Genomic DNA, 24,436 nt, shown 5'->3' on the forward strand with positions numbered 1-24,436 from the left:
TTAAAAATAAAGAAAAATCAACAAAAAACTTCTAAATTGAAAATTTTCAGAAGCATCTTAAATAAACATACTCAGATTTTTGCCTCAAAAAATTGAGAGTACACCTTACTTTTATTTGAAAAATCCGACTTTCAATATAAATAACACATTACCGAGAAGAGCAAACATGTTTTTATTTTTACCCATAACAAATAGTTTTATTTAGATTAAAAATAAAGAAAAATCAACAAAAAACTTCTAAATTGAAAATTTTCAGAAGCATCTTAAATAAACATACTCAGATTTTTGCCTCAAAAAATTGAGAGTACACCAATGAAATTTTTGCAATATCTCGCATAGAAACAAAGTGTCACTGTTAAATTGCATGTCTTTTGGCTCCTATAATGGCCTCTAAACGTCATATTACCGATTCAATCAATTTTTCATGGTACCTGAATACATTTTACCCCATTTTTCCTGCCCCACTTGTTTTAAATGGGTTTTGTTTCTAATTCTGTGTTACAACCACTTTTTCGAGTATGGCCCAAGAATACTCAGTGGCATTGAGGTTGGTGTATTGTGGTGGTGTGTGTAACTGCTGTTTAAAATGAAAAAGGCACCACATTTTGACGTTACGCGCATTCTGTTTGGGGTCGTTGTCTTGCTGGAAAATGGAATTTTCATCTAAAGCCAAATTTTTAACACTTTCCTTTAGATTGCTTCGATCATATGGTTCATCCAACTTGTTGCAGAAACTTTTCAAACCATGGGCAGAAGTGTAAGTGCTGAAACTGTACTAAATGCCATTAGACAAGCTGGATATAAAAGTAGCATTGTTAGAGAAAAACCGTTCATCAGTTTGCAAATTCAGAAAAAGCATCTCAAGTTTGCAAAAACTCATCTATTAAAGACCAATAACCTTTGGAAGAAAGCTATATTTAGTAATGAAAGAAAACTCAACATTTTTGGCAGTGACAACCATCTTACTGTATGGAGAAAGCTTAATACAGCTTTGGATCCAAAAAAATTTACGTCCTACAGTTAAACATGATGGTGACTCCGTCATGATTTGAGGTTGCATGGCTTCATCCGGGGTAGGAAATTTATTTTTTATATTATATTTATATTGCATTATGAACTATATGGTTTACTTGGATATACTTCACACCAATCAAAAAGAAAATGTTAAAATTTTGGATTTAGAGGGAAATTTCATTTTCCATTAGGACAACGACTCCAAACAGAATGCACGTAACGCCAAAATATGGTGTCTTTTTCATTGTAAACAGCAGTTACACACCCCACCACAGTATCCCGTCATTCAATATCTGTGGGCTACACTCGAAGTAGTGGTCCACAAATACAAAATTAGAAACAAAACCCATTAAAAACAAATGATGCAAGAAGAAAGTTAAAAGATCTTCAGATACCACCAAAAATGGATCGAATCGGTACCATGAAGTTTAGAGGCCATTATATAAGCCAAAAGACATGCAATTAAATACTGACCCGTTCTTTCTATGCGAGATATTACAAGAATTTCATTGGTGTATTCTCAATTTTCTGAGGCAAAATTCTGCGCATCTTTATTTAAAATGCTTCTGAAACTTTTCAATTTAGAAGTTTTCCATTGATTTTTCTTTATTTTTACTCTAAATTAAACCATTTGTTATGTGTAAAAAAAAGAAACATGCTTGCCCTTCCAGGTAATGTGTTATTTATTTTGAAAGTTGGATTTATCAAGTAAAAGTAAGGTGTACTCTCAATTTTTTGAGCCACTGTATGTGTATCTGCCGATCCAATGAACTTCTTCTATATAATAATGGTAGAAATTTGAAATTCCAACAAAATATTCTGGGATATATTTCTACGTCAACTTTCCTGATTTCAACTTTCAAAATTAATCATTTCTTAACATATTTAATTAAATATCCAAAATTGGGAAAATTCTTGCCATTTTTCAAGAATAAATTTGGATATATTTATGAATAAAAATTATTATTACAGTATCATAAAGAGCTACAAATTGCGTATCTTTGTTATCACACTAAATTCTTTGCAATAAAACTCTTTCTCTAAGTTTAACAAATCCTTTAAAATTTATTTTAGCACAAATTGTAACAATTAAATTTAAACCATTTCATTGTTTCTTCAATTATTTAAAATTATAACTACTCTGTTGCTAAGCAACGGAGTAGCTTGAACTAATATATCTTTATATACAAACATTTCCTTTTTATTTTCACATATTTTTTGCAAATATTTATTTTGGATTCAAATAAGTTCTGGGGTTTATTTAATTTGATTTAAAAATCACTGAGATTAAAATCTAAATAATCTGTCATCTCAAATTTTCTATTAATTAGAAATCAAACAAGAATTTCTTTTTCTATGATATCTAACGGAAACGTTATTTTAAATAAGCAATTTTCACAACATATTAAAGTTCAACAAAAAATTTTTTTTCAATGTCATAAATTTCATTTCCGTAAAGTTTAATTTTCACATTTTAATAAGTTTTTTTTTTTTAATTTTTTTATACACAATATGTTACAATATTTTTTTTATTGTAGACGGTTAAGAATACAAAAAAAAAAAAGAAAAAAAAACTGCCAGAGCATATCAGCAGAATTTTGGAAGAACACGAAAAGAATAATTTGAAAGCAAACGATATACAATTTATATCACGAAATACTACTGATTTCATTTTTATTTTCATGTTTCGATTAATGGAACACGAATTGTTTAATTAATTACCTAAAAATACTCGTTAAAATGTTTCCTATATTTCAGCATTTCTTAAAAGAATTTCAAATACTTCTGTAACAAATATGATTAACTTACGGAGGAATTATGCTAAAATTAGTTTTTAAAAATCGTTTGGTTCCATCAATGTTCGCATTTTTTATTTTAAAAAAATTACAAAAATACATTTTATGTATTATAAATAAATAATATTTTATACAAAAATAACTTTTACATTAAAAATATTAGACCTGTAAGTATTCTGCTACAGAGAAACATTGGTATATTAGCTAGTATCTATCTAAATGACAATAAATATTTGCATGTATTTTAAACCAATCTACAGATCTGTCCGATCTTCATGAAACTTTGCACATGTAATCATCAAGATTAGCTTCATTTTTCGATTGCTTACGCTTTTAAACCTGCTTTCGTATAAAAACCTTTTTGTAGTAAATTCAGCTTAAAAAATTGTTTTTATTGGACTCAAACTTGGGAACAGGAATTTTATTTCATAGAATATATACTCTTTAATTTTCATGCATCGTAATTTTTAGTATGGAAGTATTAAATTCATATTTTTTAGTCATTTAAATAATAAAGTGAAAGTTTAAATAAATGCATTCTATATTAATAGTTTAGCAGCCAATAAAGCAAATATTCAGGAAGAATAAGCTGGTCGCCAAAAGCGACAGGTATTTCTAAATTACAAACATAGTAATATTTCATGGAACTGTTTTTATAGGACTGAGACGCGTAAACACAAGTATTATGTCATCTACAGGTGATATAGCCAATTATAACTTTTTGTAAGCTGTCAGGTACAATTGTAAATGATTATAAAATGCCAAGAGTTTTCTTTAACAAATAATTTATACGTGAACACAAGTGATTAAAATAGTCATTTGAAGTGAGATGTCTTTTCACAACATTCAATTTCATCAATATTCATTTAATAGTCTTACTGATCAAAAACCACTAACAAAGGAAGGAATTATTTTTTAAATTATTAAATTTTCAATGTAGTAAGATATTGAAAATCATAAAAAAATTATAGTCCACAATTTTTGTTACATCATTTTGAGTTTTTGTACCATTGCTTGTTCGAAAAAAAAAAAGAAACGCGTCGTAAAATAAATCATGTGTTCGGAACAATTACGTTTAACTTTAAGTCTTACAAATTAACTGACAAAACGAAAAAAATCGGTGAAAGAAGAAAAAAAAAGATCGTATTCACTGGAAAACTTTTTCAAAAATTTGACATAAAAGTCAAAGCACTGCCAAAAGAAATTCAAAACTGAACAGCTGTGCTCGGTTCAACTTTTTTTCTAAAACCACACATGCATGCAAAATAAATCAATATAAAGGAAAACGAATTCCATAAAAACACTAGCTTCAATTTCAAACTCATTTTCGGCCAAAAAGTGGCAACGTAGCCAATAAAAGAAAAACAAATAATTAAAAAAAAAAGATATTTTTTTTAATATAAACAAGGCACAAACTTATAATAAGCGAATGCAGAATGCTTCAATCAAAGTCCAATTTCTAACTGAGTTTGCCTGAAAGAGGAATTCCCGCCAAAGCATCGACTGAGTGTTTTGGAATTCATCCAGCAAAACTGTTCTTTATTCTATTGACTTTTTTAAAAACTACTTAAGGAAGCACTGCTGTTTTAACGCCTCGAATTCCATTCTAGAAGTGGAAAGCTATTGCACAACTGAATTTTTAGACACTCGTAATGTTAGAAACGTGAGAAGGAATTTAAAAATCAAAATGCAAGAAGATTTTTGAAATGAACTAATCAGCATTATTATGCAGCCTTTACAGCGATTACATGCTTTCTTAGCAATGGCGGATTTGGTCGAATTACGATCAAAGAATTTATACTCTATGAAACTTCTTTTTTTTTTTTTTTTTTTTTTTTTTACTTTCTTGTATGCGTATTAGAGAGAAAGTATAGTAATCATTAAAAAAAATTCAAAACTAGAAATTTTGACGAATATACACGTTTTTGAACTCCCCGTGTTCGAAAAACACATTTTAGAGAAATGTCTGAGAAAGATAACTCAAAACGCTTGCGCAGGTTGGATAAAATTTGGTTCACGGTCTTTAAACCAAATTTGGGGATTTATATCGAATTCTGAGCAATATCTATTCTAAGGATGTCCGTCTGTCCGGCTGTTCGAATATAATACGATAACTACAAAAAAAGAGAGCAAGATAGATAAGATTCGGTACATATATTTAAAATCTATAGTGTAAACGCCTGTAAAATTTTGAACCAAATCCAACAAGAGATTTACCATCTGTCGGTCTGTACTTTTAGAAACATGCAAATCCGGTAACTCAAAAACGCAGTAACTTACATATATCAAATTTGGTATGGAATTTTGTGACTAAAAATGCAATTTTGTATCCAATTTTTGTTAAATAAATGCCTCTAAAATACAAAAGCTATTTTCGTATACTATTAACATCATGCCAGGAATAATCGCCAAAGAAACTCGCCAAGAAAGGCACATGGATTCAGTAAAAATGCAAAATTCACGCCAAAGGTTTATAATTCATAATTATCGGGCGCCAATGCCATGTAAGACGTTCTTTGGGATAACATCATTATTAGAGAATATGCGAGAAAATTTTGGGAAGACCTTTCTCACTGGTTATTTATTAATTAATTTCAGTTTTAATTTAACCAACATATTAACGATTCATTTCAATTGGTTTTATTTTCCGCACACGAAATATAACAAATAATGTATAAAAAAATTGTAAGTGAATTCCTACTTAGGTCAACATTTTTTTCTAATTTTAGTTACTTTTTATTAAATAATTACAATTAATATAAATTTGTATATACATAAGACAGAATTACAATATTAAGTGGCAAAATAGAGCTTGGCGACCATTTGGCGACGAGTTTGGTGACCAAATAGATATTACTGGAAAAATTTAATTAATTAAATAATTTTTGAAAAAAAACTGTATTAACATCAAGTGTCATCCACTATAAGTTTAAAAAAATGTATTTGAAACTGAGTGGATGAATAAAAAGCATTTTATTAACGATTGAAAATTTGAACAAGATATATATAGAGAGAGTGTGAGCTAATACTAGGAATTGTAAAATGAGAAATTATTGTAATCGTCAAATAATGCAAGCCCCAGATTTGGACTATTTACATGTTTCAAAACTTTCTGAGACGGAAAGACACATTTTTGGTATCTTTGGTAAATTTGGTATCTAGCTTTTTGCACCAAATTTATAGATTTGTATAACATTTTAAATGAAATCCATTCAAAGAAAGTATGTCTATTAGACTGTACGATTAAAAGTACAAAACAAGGAGAAATAGGAGGATAACATTTTGTACTTCGATTTAACATCTAAAATGCAGATGCCAATAAAATTTGGAATCCGCCAAGGGTTTGATTTTCTGTCGGTTTGTATTTTTACAAGCTTGTTAGAGTGATACAGGGGCCATGATAGCCTGGTTGGCAGGGCGTTGGATTCGCGTCCCCTGGATTGCGAGTTCGAACACACCGGCCGAAGACTCTCCGTGTGTGTTGTGGCTGGTGCACGTATAAATCTGTCGTTGTCACAAAGTCCTCCATGTCGAGAGTAATACCACTGAGGGTACTGGATCAGGGGTGATCGTTCTCTGATTCAGGTCTAAATTACGATCTGCGGATTAGTAAAGGAAATGCACGAATGAAGTCTCCTCCCGTAAAAAGGGGTGTGACGTGTGTGTAGTCGTACTCTTAGCACTAATGGCGGCACTGAAAAAAACAAGAGACGCACCATTGGCTTAAAAGCACAACTTCTAGAATCAGTGGGCTTGTCTAAGACAAGTGCAATTAGAAACAACAACAAGCATGTGAGAATGATATTTCAGTGACTTCGTTAAATAAAATTTGATTCAACAGTTTTAGCATCTAAGCATAAATAGTTTTCAAATTTTAAAACATTTCTTTTAAAGAATTGGCCATCTGTCAACCTGTATTTTCGCATACATAGGAAAATGGTGAATAAAAAACATAAAAACTATGCTAAATGAAATTTGTTACGCAGTTTTAGCATCTAAAGTGCAGATATGTTTCAAATTTTTGAATTCTTTCAAAGAATCGGCCGGGTGTAGTCTGTCTTTTCGCAAACCTGTTGACATGGCAACTGAAATAAAGCAAAAACTGTTTTAACATCTAAAGACAAAATAAATATTTAACCAAATATTTTATGCATCTGTTAGCCTCTATTCTCACATACATGTAAGCGCAATTACTTATAAGCGCAATACCTTAGATTAATAAAAATTAGAATGCAGCCTAGTGGCTATAATTGCAAATCTAAATCATTTTTTTATCCAACTGGTACAAAGAAGGCATCCAAAATGCATATTAAATATTCAAAACAATAAGAAGCACAAAAAGCACCATACTGCATCACAGCACCTGTTTAGGAGGGGGGATGTAGTCACACTTTCAAATGCAGGGACTTTTTTGGGGGGGGTCGGCACTTCCTTCCCTACCCAACCTCACCTTCGTTATTAGTTCAATGGATGCCGAAAAAAGAAGGTGACCGATGATCTAAGTGCAGAGAAAACTAAAGATTTCTGGAATAATGATTAAAAAAAATCACTTCCAAAAAGGCAATTTGCATATTGTATCAACGGGGGGAGGGGTGATTATCTCAGATATGAGGATAAGAAGCTTGCAATTTGGTGGTTGGTTCTCGTCACCTGGCTGGATACAGAAATGGTGAGGGGTCGACTACCCCCTATCGATGACGGTATGTGCTTTCCATTGGAAGAGTTGTAGTGTGGCGTTATAGCCTTTAGGACTCACCCTGAATTCGAGCCAGTGCAGTCGGGGCTGTCCAGTCATTCAGATTTTTGTGAGTGCCTCATGGAGGGTCGAAGTAACTAGTGATATCTTTCGAAATAGCGCGTCTTGCAAAGGGCGAGATGATTCAACGGACTAAACGAACAAATTGACATGCAGGTGAACATTTACACAAAAATGAAAACACAATTTTTGGTGATAAAACTATACACCAAATTTTACAAATCTAACTCTTTATGCGTTTTAGTAATCGCGTTGGTATGCACATAGACCAATTAACAATCATCTCTTCAGCCAATTTCGACCAAAATGTCATCGAAACTTAAAACCTAGTTTAAACTACATGCCACATTTCATCCATGTAGCTGAATGTGTATTTGATTATATCGTTTATTTCCAAAATATGACTTTCGGATTCAGGGGGTGGGCTTGAAACGTGGAAATTAATTAAACTCTTCAGTTTGAATTATTTAATGATTACAAAACAAGGTGATCACAAAGTATCTACATGATTATAAAAGAATTTTGTAGAAAAATTAATATAATTTTGAATTATTTGTTTCAATATATTGTAAAGATGTTTAAAAAGTTTTTAGTAAAAAAATTTACGTCATTAAATTTCAACATACTTCTCTGAAACATACTCTCTAACAAACTTGTCACGCTAGAGTGCGCCTTACATGACATTGGCGTACACTAGTTACGGAATATTTTTTGGCGTGAATTTAGCATTTTTGCTGAATCTGTCTTGTCATCCTTGGCGAGTTTTTTGTCCATTAATCCCTGGCATGCAGTTAATAGTATCGGAAATACGAATTTGTGCTTTAGACAGAGATCTTTTTCTAAATCGATTGAAATAAAGATTTGACACCTTACTATACTTGTAATCACAAAATCCTATATCTAATCTGATATATTTAAGTCACTGCGTTTACACATTTCGGGAAGTACAGATCGACAGACGGTCAACCCAGAGATGGATTTGACCTCAAACCTTTACAGGTGTCTACACTATAGATGTTAAATTTGAAAACCGAATTTTATCTCGTTTCTTCTCATTTACAATTATTGTGTTAACTTATATCGAAATAGCTGTGCAAACAAAATTCCTCTAAAGAGATTTTTTTTAACAATATTTGATGTAAACGCCATATACCAAATTTCAACTATCTAGCTCAAAGCATTTCTGAGTTATATTTGTTACAGACAGGCAGACAGAGAGATATTTTCCAAAATTGCGTTTTTCGAACTCAAAGAAGTCCAAAAACGTGGAGATTTGTCAAAATCTGAAGTTCGGGAGATTACTATACTTTCTCTATACTACGTATACGTAAAAGTAAAATGGCGAAGTTAAAGTTTAGAAAATAAATGATCCTGATTTTTATGTTTTTAACAGCACTATAATACTATTCGACTGTTATTGGAAAAGTTGGTACTTCTCAATTAGCCAGGCACAAGCGAAAGTTCGCCAAATAATTTTGATCAGCGCAGAAAGACACACGCACACACACATATCACCAACAAAAAAAAAAAAAAAATTCTTAGCGTTAGGTTATACGCAAGTTGGAGCAGATCTTCAGATCTTGGCGAAGTGTTTTTGGTGAAAGTCTTAATTATTGGCGAACTTTTGATTGCCTCCGGCTAACCCCAAAATACCTAACATGTAAACGCCAAACAGAACAAAAATAAGTCAATAAAAATAACATGACCCTAGTGTCAGGCAATTTGGCGGAATCCTGGATATGAAACTATATCAACACGATAATGATTTAAGTGATTTAAAGATAATCAATATCTCCGACAAGCAAGCTGATTGCCAATGGCGACTAGTTTAATAATAATAATAATAATAATAACGCTTTTTTTTTGGTATATTATTTTTTCTACTCGCACTTTCATTTTTAGACTCCTTCCATGAGGAAAACGTCTCCAAACCAAGTAAATAAAAATATCCCGACGCCTGCCGTAATAATATTTGCGATCCTGGAGGCCATAGCGGTAAATCAGGTGCCAAGCGCCTTATCCGCGTAACGGTTATTTAAGGGGAAATTTTGCCGGAATGGGCTTCGGTCTGTTGCCTTCCCAAGAAATAGTGCCAACAGAGATTTGGGGACAGAGTTTCCCCCGAAAAGTTCACAAACCATGACGAACTACTTTGCAAGTTGTTTTCGCGAATGGCTGTAGAAAATACGATTCAGTGCTGCCCGCCGAAACATCCTACTTGTGAAGCAAACAATCTCAGTTTTTGAAGATTAGAGAGATTTGAGTCAAAGCGAGCTTAGAAAATTGAAATGTGGCTTCGGATAAAATAAATGCCTAGGATACAGAAATATTAAATCTATCTAGACTAAGCGATACATTGTAGATAGATTCGTTTGGCATGTAATAGAATATAGCAAAAGTAGTTATTTGGCATGCTTGCTTTCTATGTATATTTCGCATTACCATTCGCATTATTATTTTGTATAAAACATTATACAAAGTCCACTTATTATTTATTTTTTAATTAAAATTAAAATACTAATTGAAGTGGAATTTTTAAAAATGGCTAAGGCTATTTTCTTCCATAAGTTATTTATAATTATTATATTAGTGCTGCAAAAAAATTTCAGAAGCCTCAAAGCATTAAAAAAATTTGAACGAATATGTTGAGACGCTACTTTAAAATTGCTCAAAGCAATGTCAAGAATTAAGTCTTGAAATAAAAAGAGATTTTTTTTAAAAAAAAAAATCATAATAGAGTAGTTTAAAGTCTTATCGTTGCCTAGCAAAAAAATGCTTGTTATCTTTCCTTATTTCAATATCGTCTGCGTTAAATTTTTTGAAGAAATTCGTGACAAACGAAAGAAAATTTGTACATAAATGAAAACAACTATAGAATATTTTTAAATGAACAGATTTCTTATTCTCTAGTTCAAGAATTATAGTACATATTAATAAATTATTATACTAAATTTGAACTAAAAAAGTAGGCGTTATATATTAATTTGTGATAATTTCCTTAAGAAAATTCTGCAAAACTTTAGAATCGGGGACAATCGCCCTATAACGATGCAAAGTAGCACTAGCACTTAAACAAGCATATTATTCAAATATAAATATCAATGTAACTTCTCAAAGAATAAACTTAGAATCAAAATGCAAACGTTTTTATTAAAAAGACTGTTCTGAAATTAAGATAGTTAATAAAATATTTAATCGTTTTTTAACTCTACAATGCATTACTTTTTAATTTTTTTAACAAAACAATATGTGTTTTAAATAGCTGCATATAATTTTAAAAAATTATTTATTTAAAAAAAATTTTAGTTATTTTCTTTTATGCAGTTTCCATAAAAAAATTTTTTTTAATGAACCAAAAATGGCTACATTATGTATTAAGAAATATTTCAGTGATTCATGTCACATTATAATAATTCCCCAATAAAAATAAAAGTCCCTTTTTAAGAATATAATTTTTATAATGCAAAAAATATTTTGATAGCATTTTTAACGGCCGAATTATTCATATATCTTGGCCTTTTCACAAGTCTCCAATTTAAATCTATTCCTAATACATCTATTGCCATATTTCGGTCTTTTCTACAGATGTATATCAAAAAGGATTTAAGAAAGGTTGGGTTTTATTGCCAAACACGCATTATTATCTTTTGGAACAGTCATGTGAAGTTTATAAAAGGAAATAAAAACGTGTAGCTAGATGGTAATACGATGCACTGTAATCCCTACCTTAATGCATTATTAAAAGTAATAAAATGCAAATTAATGAAAATTGTTGAAAACTGTTACTCATTTTTGTGCGCTTTAGAAAACGATAAATCTTTATATTGAAGTTATATTTGTTATATTTATACAAATTTATTATTTCATACTTAAAATTCATTAGGCATTTAATATTTGTCTGGCTATGCATATGAATATACAAGAACTACAAATACAAGGCATATATATTTTTCTCAATCTAGAAGAGACTTGATTTTTTTTAGGGTGACATTTTATTTTTCTTACTTAAAAAAGTAACGCATATACTCTTTACACTAAAATAACCGTAAAAAAATCCTTACTATTCGAAAACCATGTAGAGCATGCCGTCAGAGCTGTACGTCTCCAGGAGCTCTACAATGTGAGGATGCTTTAAAACATGGCAGATGGTCGCTTCCCGCTTCAAATCTGCAACAAAGAAACAAAAAAATTATTGTTATCAAGCATTATTATACACATTTACAAAAGAAAATTGTGTGTTTCTGCTTAGATAAATAAATAAATTTATCCTGCCAAATAAATTTACCGCATTTAGAACTGTGAAATTCGGCACGAAAGTAGTTGCCATGGTAACCAATGCATTGCCAAGCTCCAGTTATAAAATTTAATACAGAAAAATTTCTATTTCATTTTTTATCAAGTGAGAATTGATGTTGTTTTGGTTTGAGGTTTTTGAAACCTCAAAATGCGTAGGCAACAAATTGGTGATTTATCGCTTTTGTGACATCGATTTTTCGCTTTTAGGCTTAGTAGAAAATATTAGAAAATAATTTAGAAGGTTAGAAGGCTAAAATTACAACTTGATTTCAATTAATTTTTTTTTAATTTCGCGCGAGATAAATTGCTGATAAATATGGTTAAATTATTTTTTTTAAAAAATCATTTAAAAATAGAAATTTAATTTGTAATTCAAAAGTTTAAGTGAATGGCAACGTTGTTATATTTTTTTTTATTGTTGTTTTGGATCGAGTGTATATGCCCATAGTATCAGTTCTAATAATTACAGCGAGAGGGTCTCCACGAAACATTCTCGGATGCTATCTAATAAATGTACTTGTATATTATTAACCATACCCATTGGCAAACAATAATTACGGAACAGACTATTAAAGTTCGATCTTTGGCCATTGATCGATGGGATATTGTTCATAAACAAAAATCACAAGATCAAATGTGTAATTATGTCTTTTTCTTTTTTTCTTTTTTAATTTCTCCTATATGCAATATAGAGAAAATATTGTAATCGTCAAAAAGTTCGAACTCGAGAATCGAATCTCAATGTTTCCATGTCTCCATGAGTTCGAAAAACACATTCTTGGAAAATGTCCGTCCGTCTGTCTGTGATAAAGATAACTCAAAAACGCTTTGATCTAGACAGAAAAAATTTGGTATACGGTCCTTGCATCAAATTTCGAGATTTTTTTTTCAAATTTTCAATTTAAAGTCCGTCTATCCTGTTGTTCGAATATGTTACATCAATACTGTAATTACAAAACGAAGAGAGCTAGAGAGATAAAATTCGGTAATAGTCTGAACATCTATAATGTAGACATCTATCAAATGTTGAGCCAAATCCAACTATGGATTGACTGTCTGTCGGTCTGTACTTTCAGAAACATCTAAATGCGATAGTTCAAAAACGCGATGATTTAAATATATCAAATTTGGTATGAGATTTTGTGACTACAAATGGAATTTTGTGTCAAATCTTTGTTTCAATCGGTAGAGGAAAAAAATGTATCTAAAACACAAATTCAGATACTAATCACCGCATGCTAGGGATTAATCGCCAAATAACTCGCCAAGGATGACTCGACAAAATCCAATAAAAATGCTAAATTCATGCCAAAAGTTAATATTTCTTAAGTATTGTACGCCAATGCTAAAAGATTCTATGGCATAGAAGTTTATTAGAGAATATGCAAGAAAGTTTTGGGGAGACAATTTCCGTTTGTTACTAACCGATTAAAGCCAAATTTTGGCACAAATCGGCAATTGTAATCACGAAATCACATATCAAATTTCATATATTTGTTGCCGCGTTTTTGAGTTACATGCTTGTGAAAGTACAGATGACAGAAAGTCAAACGTTTGACGGATTTGGTTTCAATTATGAACATATATCTACACATTAGATGTTAAATCTTGTGGCAAATTCCATGCATTTAGTCTATCTCCTATTTATAGTTAGGGCCGTGGTGGCCTGGTGGTAAGGTCTCGGTCTCGGAACCGAAGGTTTTAGGTTCGAGACCCGATTCCATCGAAGAACCGTCGTGTAAGGGTGTCCGTTGCACGTTAAATCCGTCATGACCAAACGTCCCCCCCCCTGGTATGATGTGGAAGTATGGAGAGGGGGTGCCAGCTCAGGTGTCGTCCTCGTCATCTAACCGCGGTTCAAAATTACGAGGTCCGTCCCAAAATAGCCCTAGTGTTGCTTCCAAACGGGACGTTAATATAACTAAACTAAACCTATTTGTAGTTATCGTGTTACCTTGTATTCGGACGGATGGACAAATATGCTTTTGTCAAATGGATTCCTTATGAAATTTTATAGTAATCTATAGGTCTGGAGCATAGACCATACCAAATTTCATCCGTCTAGCTCAAATCAGTTATGGGTTATCGTGTTTACAGTCAGATAAAGAAGACATAATTTCAAAAATGTTTTTTTTTCGGGTTCAGGAATGAAAAACATATAAATTTCAAGTTTTTTTTTTTTAGTTTAGTTATATAAAGGAATACTAGGGCTATTTTGGGACGGACTTCGTAATTTTGAACCGTGGTCAGATGACGAGGACGACACCTGAGCTGGCACTCCCTCTCCATACTTCCACATGACATCAACGAGAGGATGTTTGGCCTTGACGGATTTATCGTGCAACAGACCTCCTTGCACGGCGGTTCTTCGGTGGAATGGGGTTTCAAACCTGAAACCCTACTGCTCACAAGCCGTGATCTTATCACCAGACCACCACGGCCCATATAAATTTCGAGTTCGAATTTTTTGATAATTTGTATAATACTTTCTCACTGTACGCGTATACGAAAAAGTTAAAAAAGCATTATGCTATGAAAACAAAAAGCATTTCCGTTAAACCATCTTGGCTGCAGTTTTTGAAATTTCTTATTATGGGAACATACATAAAATCCATGAAAAAAAAACTTAATTCTAGACTCATTCTTGTTAAGAAAAGTGAATATTATGAACTCAATTATACAACGCATACATTTTCAGATTTTCAAAAAATAAAGATCTTAATTCTAAAAATTTTAAAACTTTAAATAAAGAAGAAAATATTGAGGATATCTAAACTAAAATTTGAATAAACTAGATGATTTTTTAAGAACGTGTTAATAAGCAAGTTTTAATTAGAAATTCAAAAACACAGCTGTTGATGCTGAAAGTTATTTAAGGAAGCATCAAATAACCAGAACTTTTAATTAAAATTCCTTCATCTTTACGGTTAAAATTAACTCTTTTTTTTTTAGTTCCTTATTTACAAAATTATACGAAGGAAAAAAAATATATATCATCAACAAATCCAATTTAGATATTTATGGATCTCCAGACTCCACAAGCTAAAAAAAATGGCAGGACGTATTATTTATATAATTTCTATAAACTTTATTATATTTCAAAGTTTATAAGGATATTTCTCTATTGCAATATACCATTTAAGTTACAAAAAATAATAATAATTCCCATCTCTTTTGCTTCCTCTTTTAAACAATGTGATTTTTATTTCTGTCACAATATCTTTAGATTCAAGATTTCATAACAAAAAATTTGGTTCCTAAACTTCGGCACTAATTTTAAAAATATATAGAAGAAACACATTTGAAATCTTGGATCTCATTATTATTATTGAAACTTATGTATTAATTTGAAAAAATACACTTGCAGACTTCCGTCTTAAGTCTCGGATTTAATTATTATAGAAACATGTGTATTAACTTGAAAATTACACTAGAAGAATTCCCATTTAAATCTTGTATCCCAGGATTAGTGAAACTTATGTATCAATGAATGAAATCAATTGAAAAGTAAATGAAAAGAAATCCATCTCAAATCTTGGATCTCATGTTTATTGAAACTTATGTATCAATGAATGAAATCAATTGAAAAGTAAATGAGAAGAAATCCATCTCAAATCTTGGATCTCATGTTTATTGAAACTTATGTATCAATGAATGAAATCAATTGAAAAGTAAATGAGAAGAAATCCATCTCAAATCTTGGATCTCATGTTTATTGAAACTTATGTATCAATGAATGAAATCAATTGAAAAGTAAATGAGAAGAAATCCATCTCAAATCTTGGATCTCATGTTTATTGAAATTTATGTATCAATGAATGAAATCAATTGAAAAGTAAATGAGAAGAAATCCATCTCAAATCTTGGATCTCATGATTATTGAAACTTATGTATTAATTTGAAAAGTACACTAAAGAATCCCAATTGAAATACCAGTTGAAATGATTATTATTTTAAATATTAATTTGAAAAGTAAACTAGAAGAAATCCATCTCAAATCTTGGATCGCATTATTATTGAAACTTGTACATTAATTTGAAAAGTACATATTAAGATCCTCATCTCAAATCATGGATCTCCTTATTACTGAATCTTATGTATTAATTTGAAAAGTACATTAGAAGAATATCATCTCAAATCTTGGATTTTACGATTATTGAAATTCTTGTATTAATTCGGAACGTAAGCTAGAAAAATTCCATCCCAAATCTTGGAACGCATTATTATTGAAAGTTGTGAATTCATTTGAACAGTACACGAAACCACTCTATTTTGAAATCTAGGATCTCATTATTATTGTAACTTGAGAATTAATTTGAAAAATACACGAAAAGAATCTCCTCTCCACTAGAAAATTCCAATTTAAATCTTGTATCCCATGATTATTGAAACTTATGTATCAATGAATGAAATCAATTGAAAAGTAAATTAAAAGAAATCCATCTCAAATTTTGGATCTCATAATTATTGAAACTTATGCATTAGTTTGAAAAGTACACTAAAAGAATCCTATCTCAAATCTTGGATCTCGTTATTATTGAAACATATGTATTAACTTGGAAATTACACTAGAAGAATTCCCATTTATATCTTTGATCTCATGATCATTGAAACTTCTGAATTAATTTGAAAAGTATGCGACAAGAATTTCATTTTAAATCTTGATTACTTTTGACGAATCAGTTTTCGCAATGTTTACAAAAGAAATTTCTGTAAATCTAACTTTACTTAAATTTATCGGAAAATAATACAAAAAAATCAAAACAAGGCATATTTATTATTACAAGGATCTGTTTGGGTTGCATTCTTATCAAACTTCAATTCTTGAAAACACAAAATCCGCGTCAACAACACGAAAATCCAAAATCCCCAAAACGTAAAAAAATCGTACCATAATAAAAGCTCAATAACCCATACCCCGAACCTCCTTCGCGGAGGGTTTGCTGATTTTGCATTCAAGAGGGCCCAAAAGGTTCGAAATTTATGCTTCCCTGGATACACGAGGGCCCTTAACCAAACGATTCCTACGAAACTAGACTCAAATGCATATACGTCGGACCCAAGGGCATTTATTGAATGTAAGCTGTACGGAATTTGAAGTGCAATTTCGAACAAACGCTGGATTTTTCAGAATGCGAAAGATGCGCGCTCTCTTGGGAACGAACTATGCGATGGTACGGAAGAATTTTTAATAATAAAAGCAAAGCATTTCCCCATTCAGCAAAGCAATCAACAATTCATTTAAAAATGCTTATCTTTAAATGAATTATAGATATGACGCATCAGTCGTGGGCATGAGAAAATATGTTTAATATGTTGAACTACATATTTATTAGAACTGTTAACACAATGATACATTTTATTTTGTACATTCATAGTTAATTTTATCTATATAATAATGGAAAAGCTACCTAAAAGCAAACTCATAATCCGTATTGGACCAGCAAACATAACAGAGTGTATAAAAGTTCTTTTAAAAATTTCATAGCTTCTTTACTTTCCCGTACAAGTAGTATGGAAAAAGTATTATAATCGTCAAAACATTTGAACTCGGAGATTTTGACGAATCTCCACATTTTAGAGCTTCCTGAGTTCGTAAACCACATTTTTGGAAAATGCCCGCCTACCAATGACAAAGATATCTCAAAAACACTTTGATGCAAATGGATGAAATTTGGTATACAGCCTTGAAACGAAATTTGGAGATTTCTATCAAATTTTAAATAAAATCCACTCGGAGGAAGTCGATCTGTCCGGCCTTTTCGAATATAGGTTAGCATAGTAACTACGAAACGGGAAAAAAAAAGAAGAAAAAGACAAAATTTGATACACAGAATAAACATCTATATTCTAGACACCCATCAAATTTTGAGCAAAATCCTATGAAGGATTGACCGTCTGTCGGTCTGTAACTTTTAGAAGCATATAAACGTGGAAACTCAAAAACTCAATGGCTTAAAGATATCAAATTTTTTATGAGATTTTATGACCACAAGTACAGTTTTGTGCCAAATTTTTCTTTCAATCAGTTGCTAAAAACGCGAGTAAAACACAATTTCGAATTTCGGATGCTATTAACTGCATGTCAGGGATTAATCGCCAAAAAATACGCCAAGTATTAAACGATAGATTCAATAAAAATGCTAAATTCCAGCCAAAGATTCATTTTTGTAACTATTGTACGTCAATGTCAAGCAAGGCATTTTCTGAGACGGCTTCTTTATAAGTGAGTACGTTATAAAATTTTGGGTTCACTCCCGCTGGTTAAAATTCCTAATTATACATAATTCGTCATATACTTCAAATTCTAAAGAAACTTTTAATTATATATATATATATTGATCGGAACATTGGCTACCCTGGCTGTTAAACTATTAATACATGGAATGAACTTTTTAAGATTTCAACCTTTTGTTTGAAAAGATAGAAATGTCTGATTAATTAATTTAATTTAATTTATAAGAAGTTAATTTAATTAATAAGAAGTTAATTTAATTTATTTAGAAGATTATTTAATTTATTTAAATTATTTAATTTATTTTTATTCATTTGTTTAAATTTAATGACAGTCAATATATTACAAATTATTGCGCGTGCAAAATAAAAAGTGTTTGAACTGCGAAATAAACGCAGATGAAAATTCAATTTCGGAGTTAATGTTCAAGACAAAAAAAAAAAAGTTTTATCTCAACTTTAGCATTAGAAAATTCAGACGTTACAAAATTACAGCTGCAGTCATAAGATAACATACCGAATTCCATTGAACCGAACCTTGAGAAAGGCCGCGAAATGACGGCATTTGTGAACAATAGTTACAAAATATAGATCTTTGGGGAGAATATAGCACTTTTACTAAACCTATCACGAGAATATGTATTGTGAATGTATTTCTGCCGGCCGATTAAGAGACCAAAATTTGACACAAAATTACAGCTGCAGTCATAAGATAACATACCGAATTCCATTGAACCGAACCTTGAGAAAGGCCGCGAAATGACGGCATTTGTGAACAATAGTTACAAAATATAGATCTTTGGGGAGAATATAGCACTTTTACTAAACCTATCACGAGAATATGTATTGTGAATGTATTTCTGCCGGCCGATTAAGAGACCAAAATTTGACACAAAATTACAGCTGCAGTCATAAGATAACATACCGAATTCCATTGAACTGAACCTTGAGAAAGGCCGCGAAATGACGGCATTTGTGAACAATAGTTACAAAATATAGATCTTTGGGGAGAATATAGCAATTTTACTAAACCTATCACGAGAATATGTATTGTGAATGTATTTCTGCCGGCCGATTAAGAGACCAAAATTCGACACAAAATTACAGCTGCAGTCATAAGATAACATACCGAATTCCATTGAACCGAACCTTGAGAAAGGCCGCGAAATGACGGCATTTGTGAACAATAGTTACAAAATATAGATCTTTGGGGAGAATATAGCAATTTTACTAAACCTATCACGAGAATACGTATTGTGAATGTATTTCTGCCGGCCGATTAAGAGACCAAAATTTGACACAAAATTACAGCTGCAGTCATAAGATAACATACCGAATTCCATTGAACCGAACCTTGAGAAAGGCCGCGAAATGACGGCATTTGTGAACAATAGTTACAAAATATAGATCTTTGGGGAGAATATAGCAATTTTACTAAACCTATCACGAGAATATGTATTGTGAATGTATTTCTGCCGGCCGATTAAGAGACCAAAATTTGACACAAAATTACAGCTGCAGTCATAAGATAACATACCGAATTCCATTGAACCGAACCTTGAGAAAGGCCGCGAAATGACGGCATTTGTGAACAATAGTTACAAAATATAGATCTTTGGGGAGAATATAGCAATTTTACTAAACCTATCACGAGAATATGTATTGTGAATGTATTTCTGCCGGCCGATTAAGAGACCAAAATTTGACACAAAATTACAGCTGCAGTCATAAGATAACATACCGAATTCCATTGAACCGAACCTTGAGAAAGGCCGCGAAATGACGTCATTTGTGAACAATAGTTACAAAATATAGATCTTTGGGGAGAATATAGCAATTTTACTAAACCTATCACGAGAATATGTATTGTGAATGTATTTCTGCCGGCCGATTAAGAGACCAAAACTTGACACAAAATTACAGCTGCAGTCATAAGATAACATACCGAATTCCATTGAACCGAACCTTGAGAAAGGCCGCGAAATGACGGCATTTGTGAACAATAGTTACAAAATATAGATCTTTGGCGAGAATATAGCACTTTTACTAAACCTATCACGAGAATATGTATTGTGAATGTATTTCTGCCGGCCGATTAAGAGACCAAAACTTGACACAAAATTACAGCTGCAGTCATAAGATAACATACCGAATTCCATTGATTTAAGTCATGGCGTTTACGAGTTATTGCCTTTATATGCATGTGAAAGTATAGACATACAGAAAGTGAACCATTTGATGGATGCCATTTCTAATTCGATAAGCAACTATATTTTACATGCTGAACCTGTACACCAAATTTTATCCATCTAGCTCTTTTGCAGTTATCGAATTAATTTGTATTCTAACAGCCAGGCTTCGTATGTTTAATTTAGTTTGGTTATATTAACATCCCATTATAAAACAATACTAGACCTATTTTGGGACAGACTGCGTAATTTTGAACCTAGTTTCAGATGACGACACTTGAGCTGGTATGCTCTTTACAAACTTCCGAAGATGGGTTTAATGTGTTCCAGATCCGCTTACATGGTGGCTCTTTGGCGGAATCAAATTTCAAGCCTGAACCCTATGTCCCGAAGCTGAAACCTTACCACCAGGTCACCGCGCCCTGACTTCCTATGAAGGAATTTCGTTCAGAATTTGTCAGACTTCTACAAATTTAGTCTTAATTCCATAAATTAAAATTCAGCTAGATCTAGCAGCAAAACTAGTTCCAGCTCAAAGCAATTTTGAGCATCGTGTTCACAGACAAACAGACTGATAGAGACGCGTTAGTTTAGTTTAGTTATATTAACGTCCCGTTTGGAAGCAACACTAGGGCTATTTTGGGACGGACCTCGTCATTTTGAACCGCGGTCATATGACGAGGGCGACACCTGAACTGTCACCCCCCTCTTCATACCACACCACACCAGCGAGAGGATGTTTGGTCAAGACGGATTTAACGTGCAACAGACCTTCTTACACGACGATTCTTCGGTGGAATTGGGTCACGAACCTGAAACCCTCCGGTTCCGAAGCTGAGACCTTACCAACAGGCCACCGCGGCCCAATAGACACGCATAACGCAAAAAGTGCGAATTTTCGATTTCTTATTCGAAATTACTGTAGTCAGGTTTCATTGAATTCTAATGTCATGTTCTCCAAATTTAATCACGAATTTAATAATTTGGAATCACTGTCAGATAAAGAACCTGTTTCTTGGAAAATCTAGCTAGAATCACCAGGAAAATTCTAGAAGGAGAAAATATTTAAAAAAAAGATACTTCATAGATTTTTATTGTCCCTCCAAGAATTGCAAAAAACCCTCTGAAGAAGGAAGGAAACGAAAGTGAGACCAATATTTTTTCCGCTCTCCTTCCCCCCCCCCTTTAGACATCTTTGTCAAAATATTCGCCCGTCTACCAAGCAAATAGAATTTTTGAGCAAAAGCGAAAACTCTGGCATGAACATTGCTGACTCGGGGATCTGTCTGCATTAATCTAACTCCCGAGTGTTTCTCCTGGAGAAGGAGACAAGGGGATGACAAGGGTAGACAGGGATGCAGATCGAAAAGAAAAAGATTTTTACAGAGAAAACCCCACCAAGAAATAAAAGATATAGATTATTTTTTCTACTCTTTTATGAGGAAGAATACAGCTCTTTTTACAGCATAGTCATATAACTGATGTCAGATCAGTTATATGACTATGTGAGATCAGTAGAATTTGAGGGAAGGAGATATATTACAGTTACAAAGGAGCTACTCCCGCACTACCGAAGTATTTGAGAAAATCTAAATAACCGCCATTCTTGCAGCATGAGGCTGGTGTTGAGAGTAAAATTTTTACTATTAGCTAGCAACGATCCAATCTTTCCTATAGAAATTCCTGTCATTGAAGTGGCTATAACTCGTTCCAAAACATTATTTTATACATTAGAGGAACGAGAGACAGGTTACTTAAATGGCAACTTCTCTCCATATACTCCATTTTACTCATCACTAAGAGGAGAATTTAAATACACAAGCCACCTGAAAGTTATCAATGGACAATTCTCGAACATTCACATAGAAGTTTCGCTCCGTCTTTGAAGTGGAGGTAATTAGATGTAAAACATTATTTCACCTGCCAAAGAAGTGACAGCCTGATAACTAATGCGGCAACGTTTTAACCACACAATGGTTGTGACTTTCTCTGTAAGTGAATGCACATACACAACCCTCCTGAAGTTTATAGGATAAGACATCGCATACTTCCTAAGCATTCCAATAAAAATTACGATCCATCTTTGAAATGAAGGTAACTGGTTCTAAAACATTATTTCAGAAGAAGAAGCGACAGCCTTTTTACTTATGCGGCAATAACTTATCCACATAATGGTTGTTTCCCTCGCTGTGAGTGAATGTAGACACGCACCCCTCCTAAAAATCAATGGACACTTCCAAAGCATTCCAATAAAAGATTCGATTCGTCATTGAAGTGGAGATAACTAGTAATAAAAAATTATTTCATCCACTAAAGAAGCTTACTAAGCCCTGTTTACTTATGCGGCAATGTCTTGTCCATATAATGGTTTGACCCTCGCTGTGAGTGAACTTAGATATATAACCCTCGTAATGGTTGTAACAACCAGCACCGTCTATGGGAATTATCAAGAAGAGTTGGACTTCCTATTTGAGTTAGATAGGAAAAGAAGAGAAGAGCTAGACCGTTAGAAGCGAGAAATGACAGATGGGTCCGAAATGATGATTCTAAAATTAATATAAATTGAGTCATAACATTTAACATTTTAGTTTAGTGTTTGTGGTATGAGCAATATTAATAAATCAATGATTTGAACTAAAAATATTTGGACTGCTAACCGTTGCTTTGTACCTGTTTTTACAACAACAACAACAAAAAAAAAAGACGCCTTTTTTTTTTAATCTTTTACTCTTAACAAGTATATTTTGGTTTAATAGATGTTTTTTTTTTTTCAATCTTTTTTACGGAAATATTTAAAAATCTAACTATTTTCGCACGTTTTTCAAACCTTTCATCCCGGACATAGTCATGTACCTTAAGAAGGAATAATTTTAAAAGAATGCTAATATATGAGAAAGTGGGTTCTGATGTAACATTTTGCTCCAAGCCCCAGAGCAAATACCGATTCTTGTCTATTTGGAAACTTTCGTCCCCAAATAGTAAGAATCGGGATTTAAAACTGTCAAGAACAAACCAATGATAATAATAATAACAATAATAAATAGTTACCCTGAAATAGATATTTTGTAGATTCGGATATCCAAAAGAACATTCTCAGAAATTTCGATGAAATTCTTTAAGACAGCAAAAACCAAAAAACATGAATTCGAAAATTCGCTTTACAGATTTCTAAGGCGCCTTCAAGAATTCCTAAACATCCCTTATAAAGGAAACCGCCGGAAGTTATACCAATTTTTTCCACCTCCTTCCGCCTTCAAGGCATTTTTATTGGAATATCCTTTTTCCTCTGTGGCAAAAGAAAGCCTTCCAACAAGTGCGAAAATCTTGGCACGAACACAGTTAACTTGGAGAATTGTCTGCAATAATCTGACCTCCAAGGGATACTCCGGTGGGGATGTCGGGGTAGTGGATGGGAGACGGCTCACTTGGCTGGACAGCAGCTCGGGTGGAAGGAGATTTATATAAAGGAAATCCCACCAGGGAAAAAGAAATTTAAAAGACTCTCTTTTCGTTTTTGCCTTGGAAAGAGATATCTTTTTCTGCAGTATGCTCATATAGCTAGATGTAAACCAAGATTGTACGCTCCATTTAAAATGTCTGTAGATTGGGGGAGGGGGGGGAGGTAATATATATGCAATGATATATTAATTCTAATTTCAATTTAATTCATTTCCAAGATTTTGTCTTAATTTAGCCTGTAGTAACTCCATTCTAAAATATTCTCTTATTTCGTGTTCCAATTCCACTTTCGGTTTAATTCTTTCCTCTGTAAAACTAATGCGCCATCATTACTATGTCTTAAATGAAAGTGATCCCTTCACTGCCCTTGAAAAGGTGTCAAAAGTCACCACGTGTATTGAATTACCGAAAATCCTATGTTATATAAGATTAGTGATCATTTGTTTCGCGCTTCTTTCTTACTTCTGCTTTTGTGCCGAGCTGTGTCTGCTTGTAAATAAATTGCTTTCCCGAGATGGATATTAAAAAGAGAATAAAACGAAATTAAAAATACAACGTCTCGTCTATATCTTCAAACCTGCACTCTGCTTCAACCAAAATAATGTTACATATATATACTAAATTTTGCATCCGGGAATACAAAAGTGGATAGTTGGGAAAAACCAGTGGTCACCCCAAAGCTTTCTAGCATA

At 32.3% G+C, this 24,436-nt stretch overlaps 1 protein-coding gene across 4 annotated transcripts in view; it reads right to left on the reverse strand.

The window, feature by feature from the left end:
- LOC129957230 (peripheral plasma membrane protein CASK-like) overlaps nucleotides 1–24,436 on the reverse strand; it is a 416,803-nt gene that overhangs the window by 245,772 nt on the left and 146,595 nt on the right. For all 4 annotated transcript variants that reach the window (XM_056069470.1, XM_056069469.1, XM_056069468.1 and 1 more), the window contains exon 3: nucleotides 11,628–11,733. In XM_056069470.1, the coding sequence (XP_055925445.1) occupies nucleotides 11,628–11,733 (106 nt within the window). The remainder of the gene's footprint in view (nucleotides 1–11,627; nucleotides 11,734–24,436) is intronic.

This window comes from Argiope bruennichi, chromosome 11 (genome assembly GCF_947563725.1).
Source record: "Argiope bruennichi chromosome 11, qqArgBrue1.1, whole genome shotgun sequence".
Classification (NCBI taxonomy): Eukaryota; Metazoa; Arthropoda; class Arachnida; order Araneae; family Araneidae; genus Argiope; species Argiope bruennichi.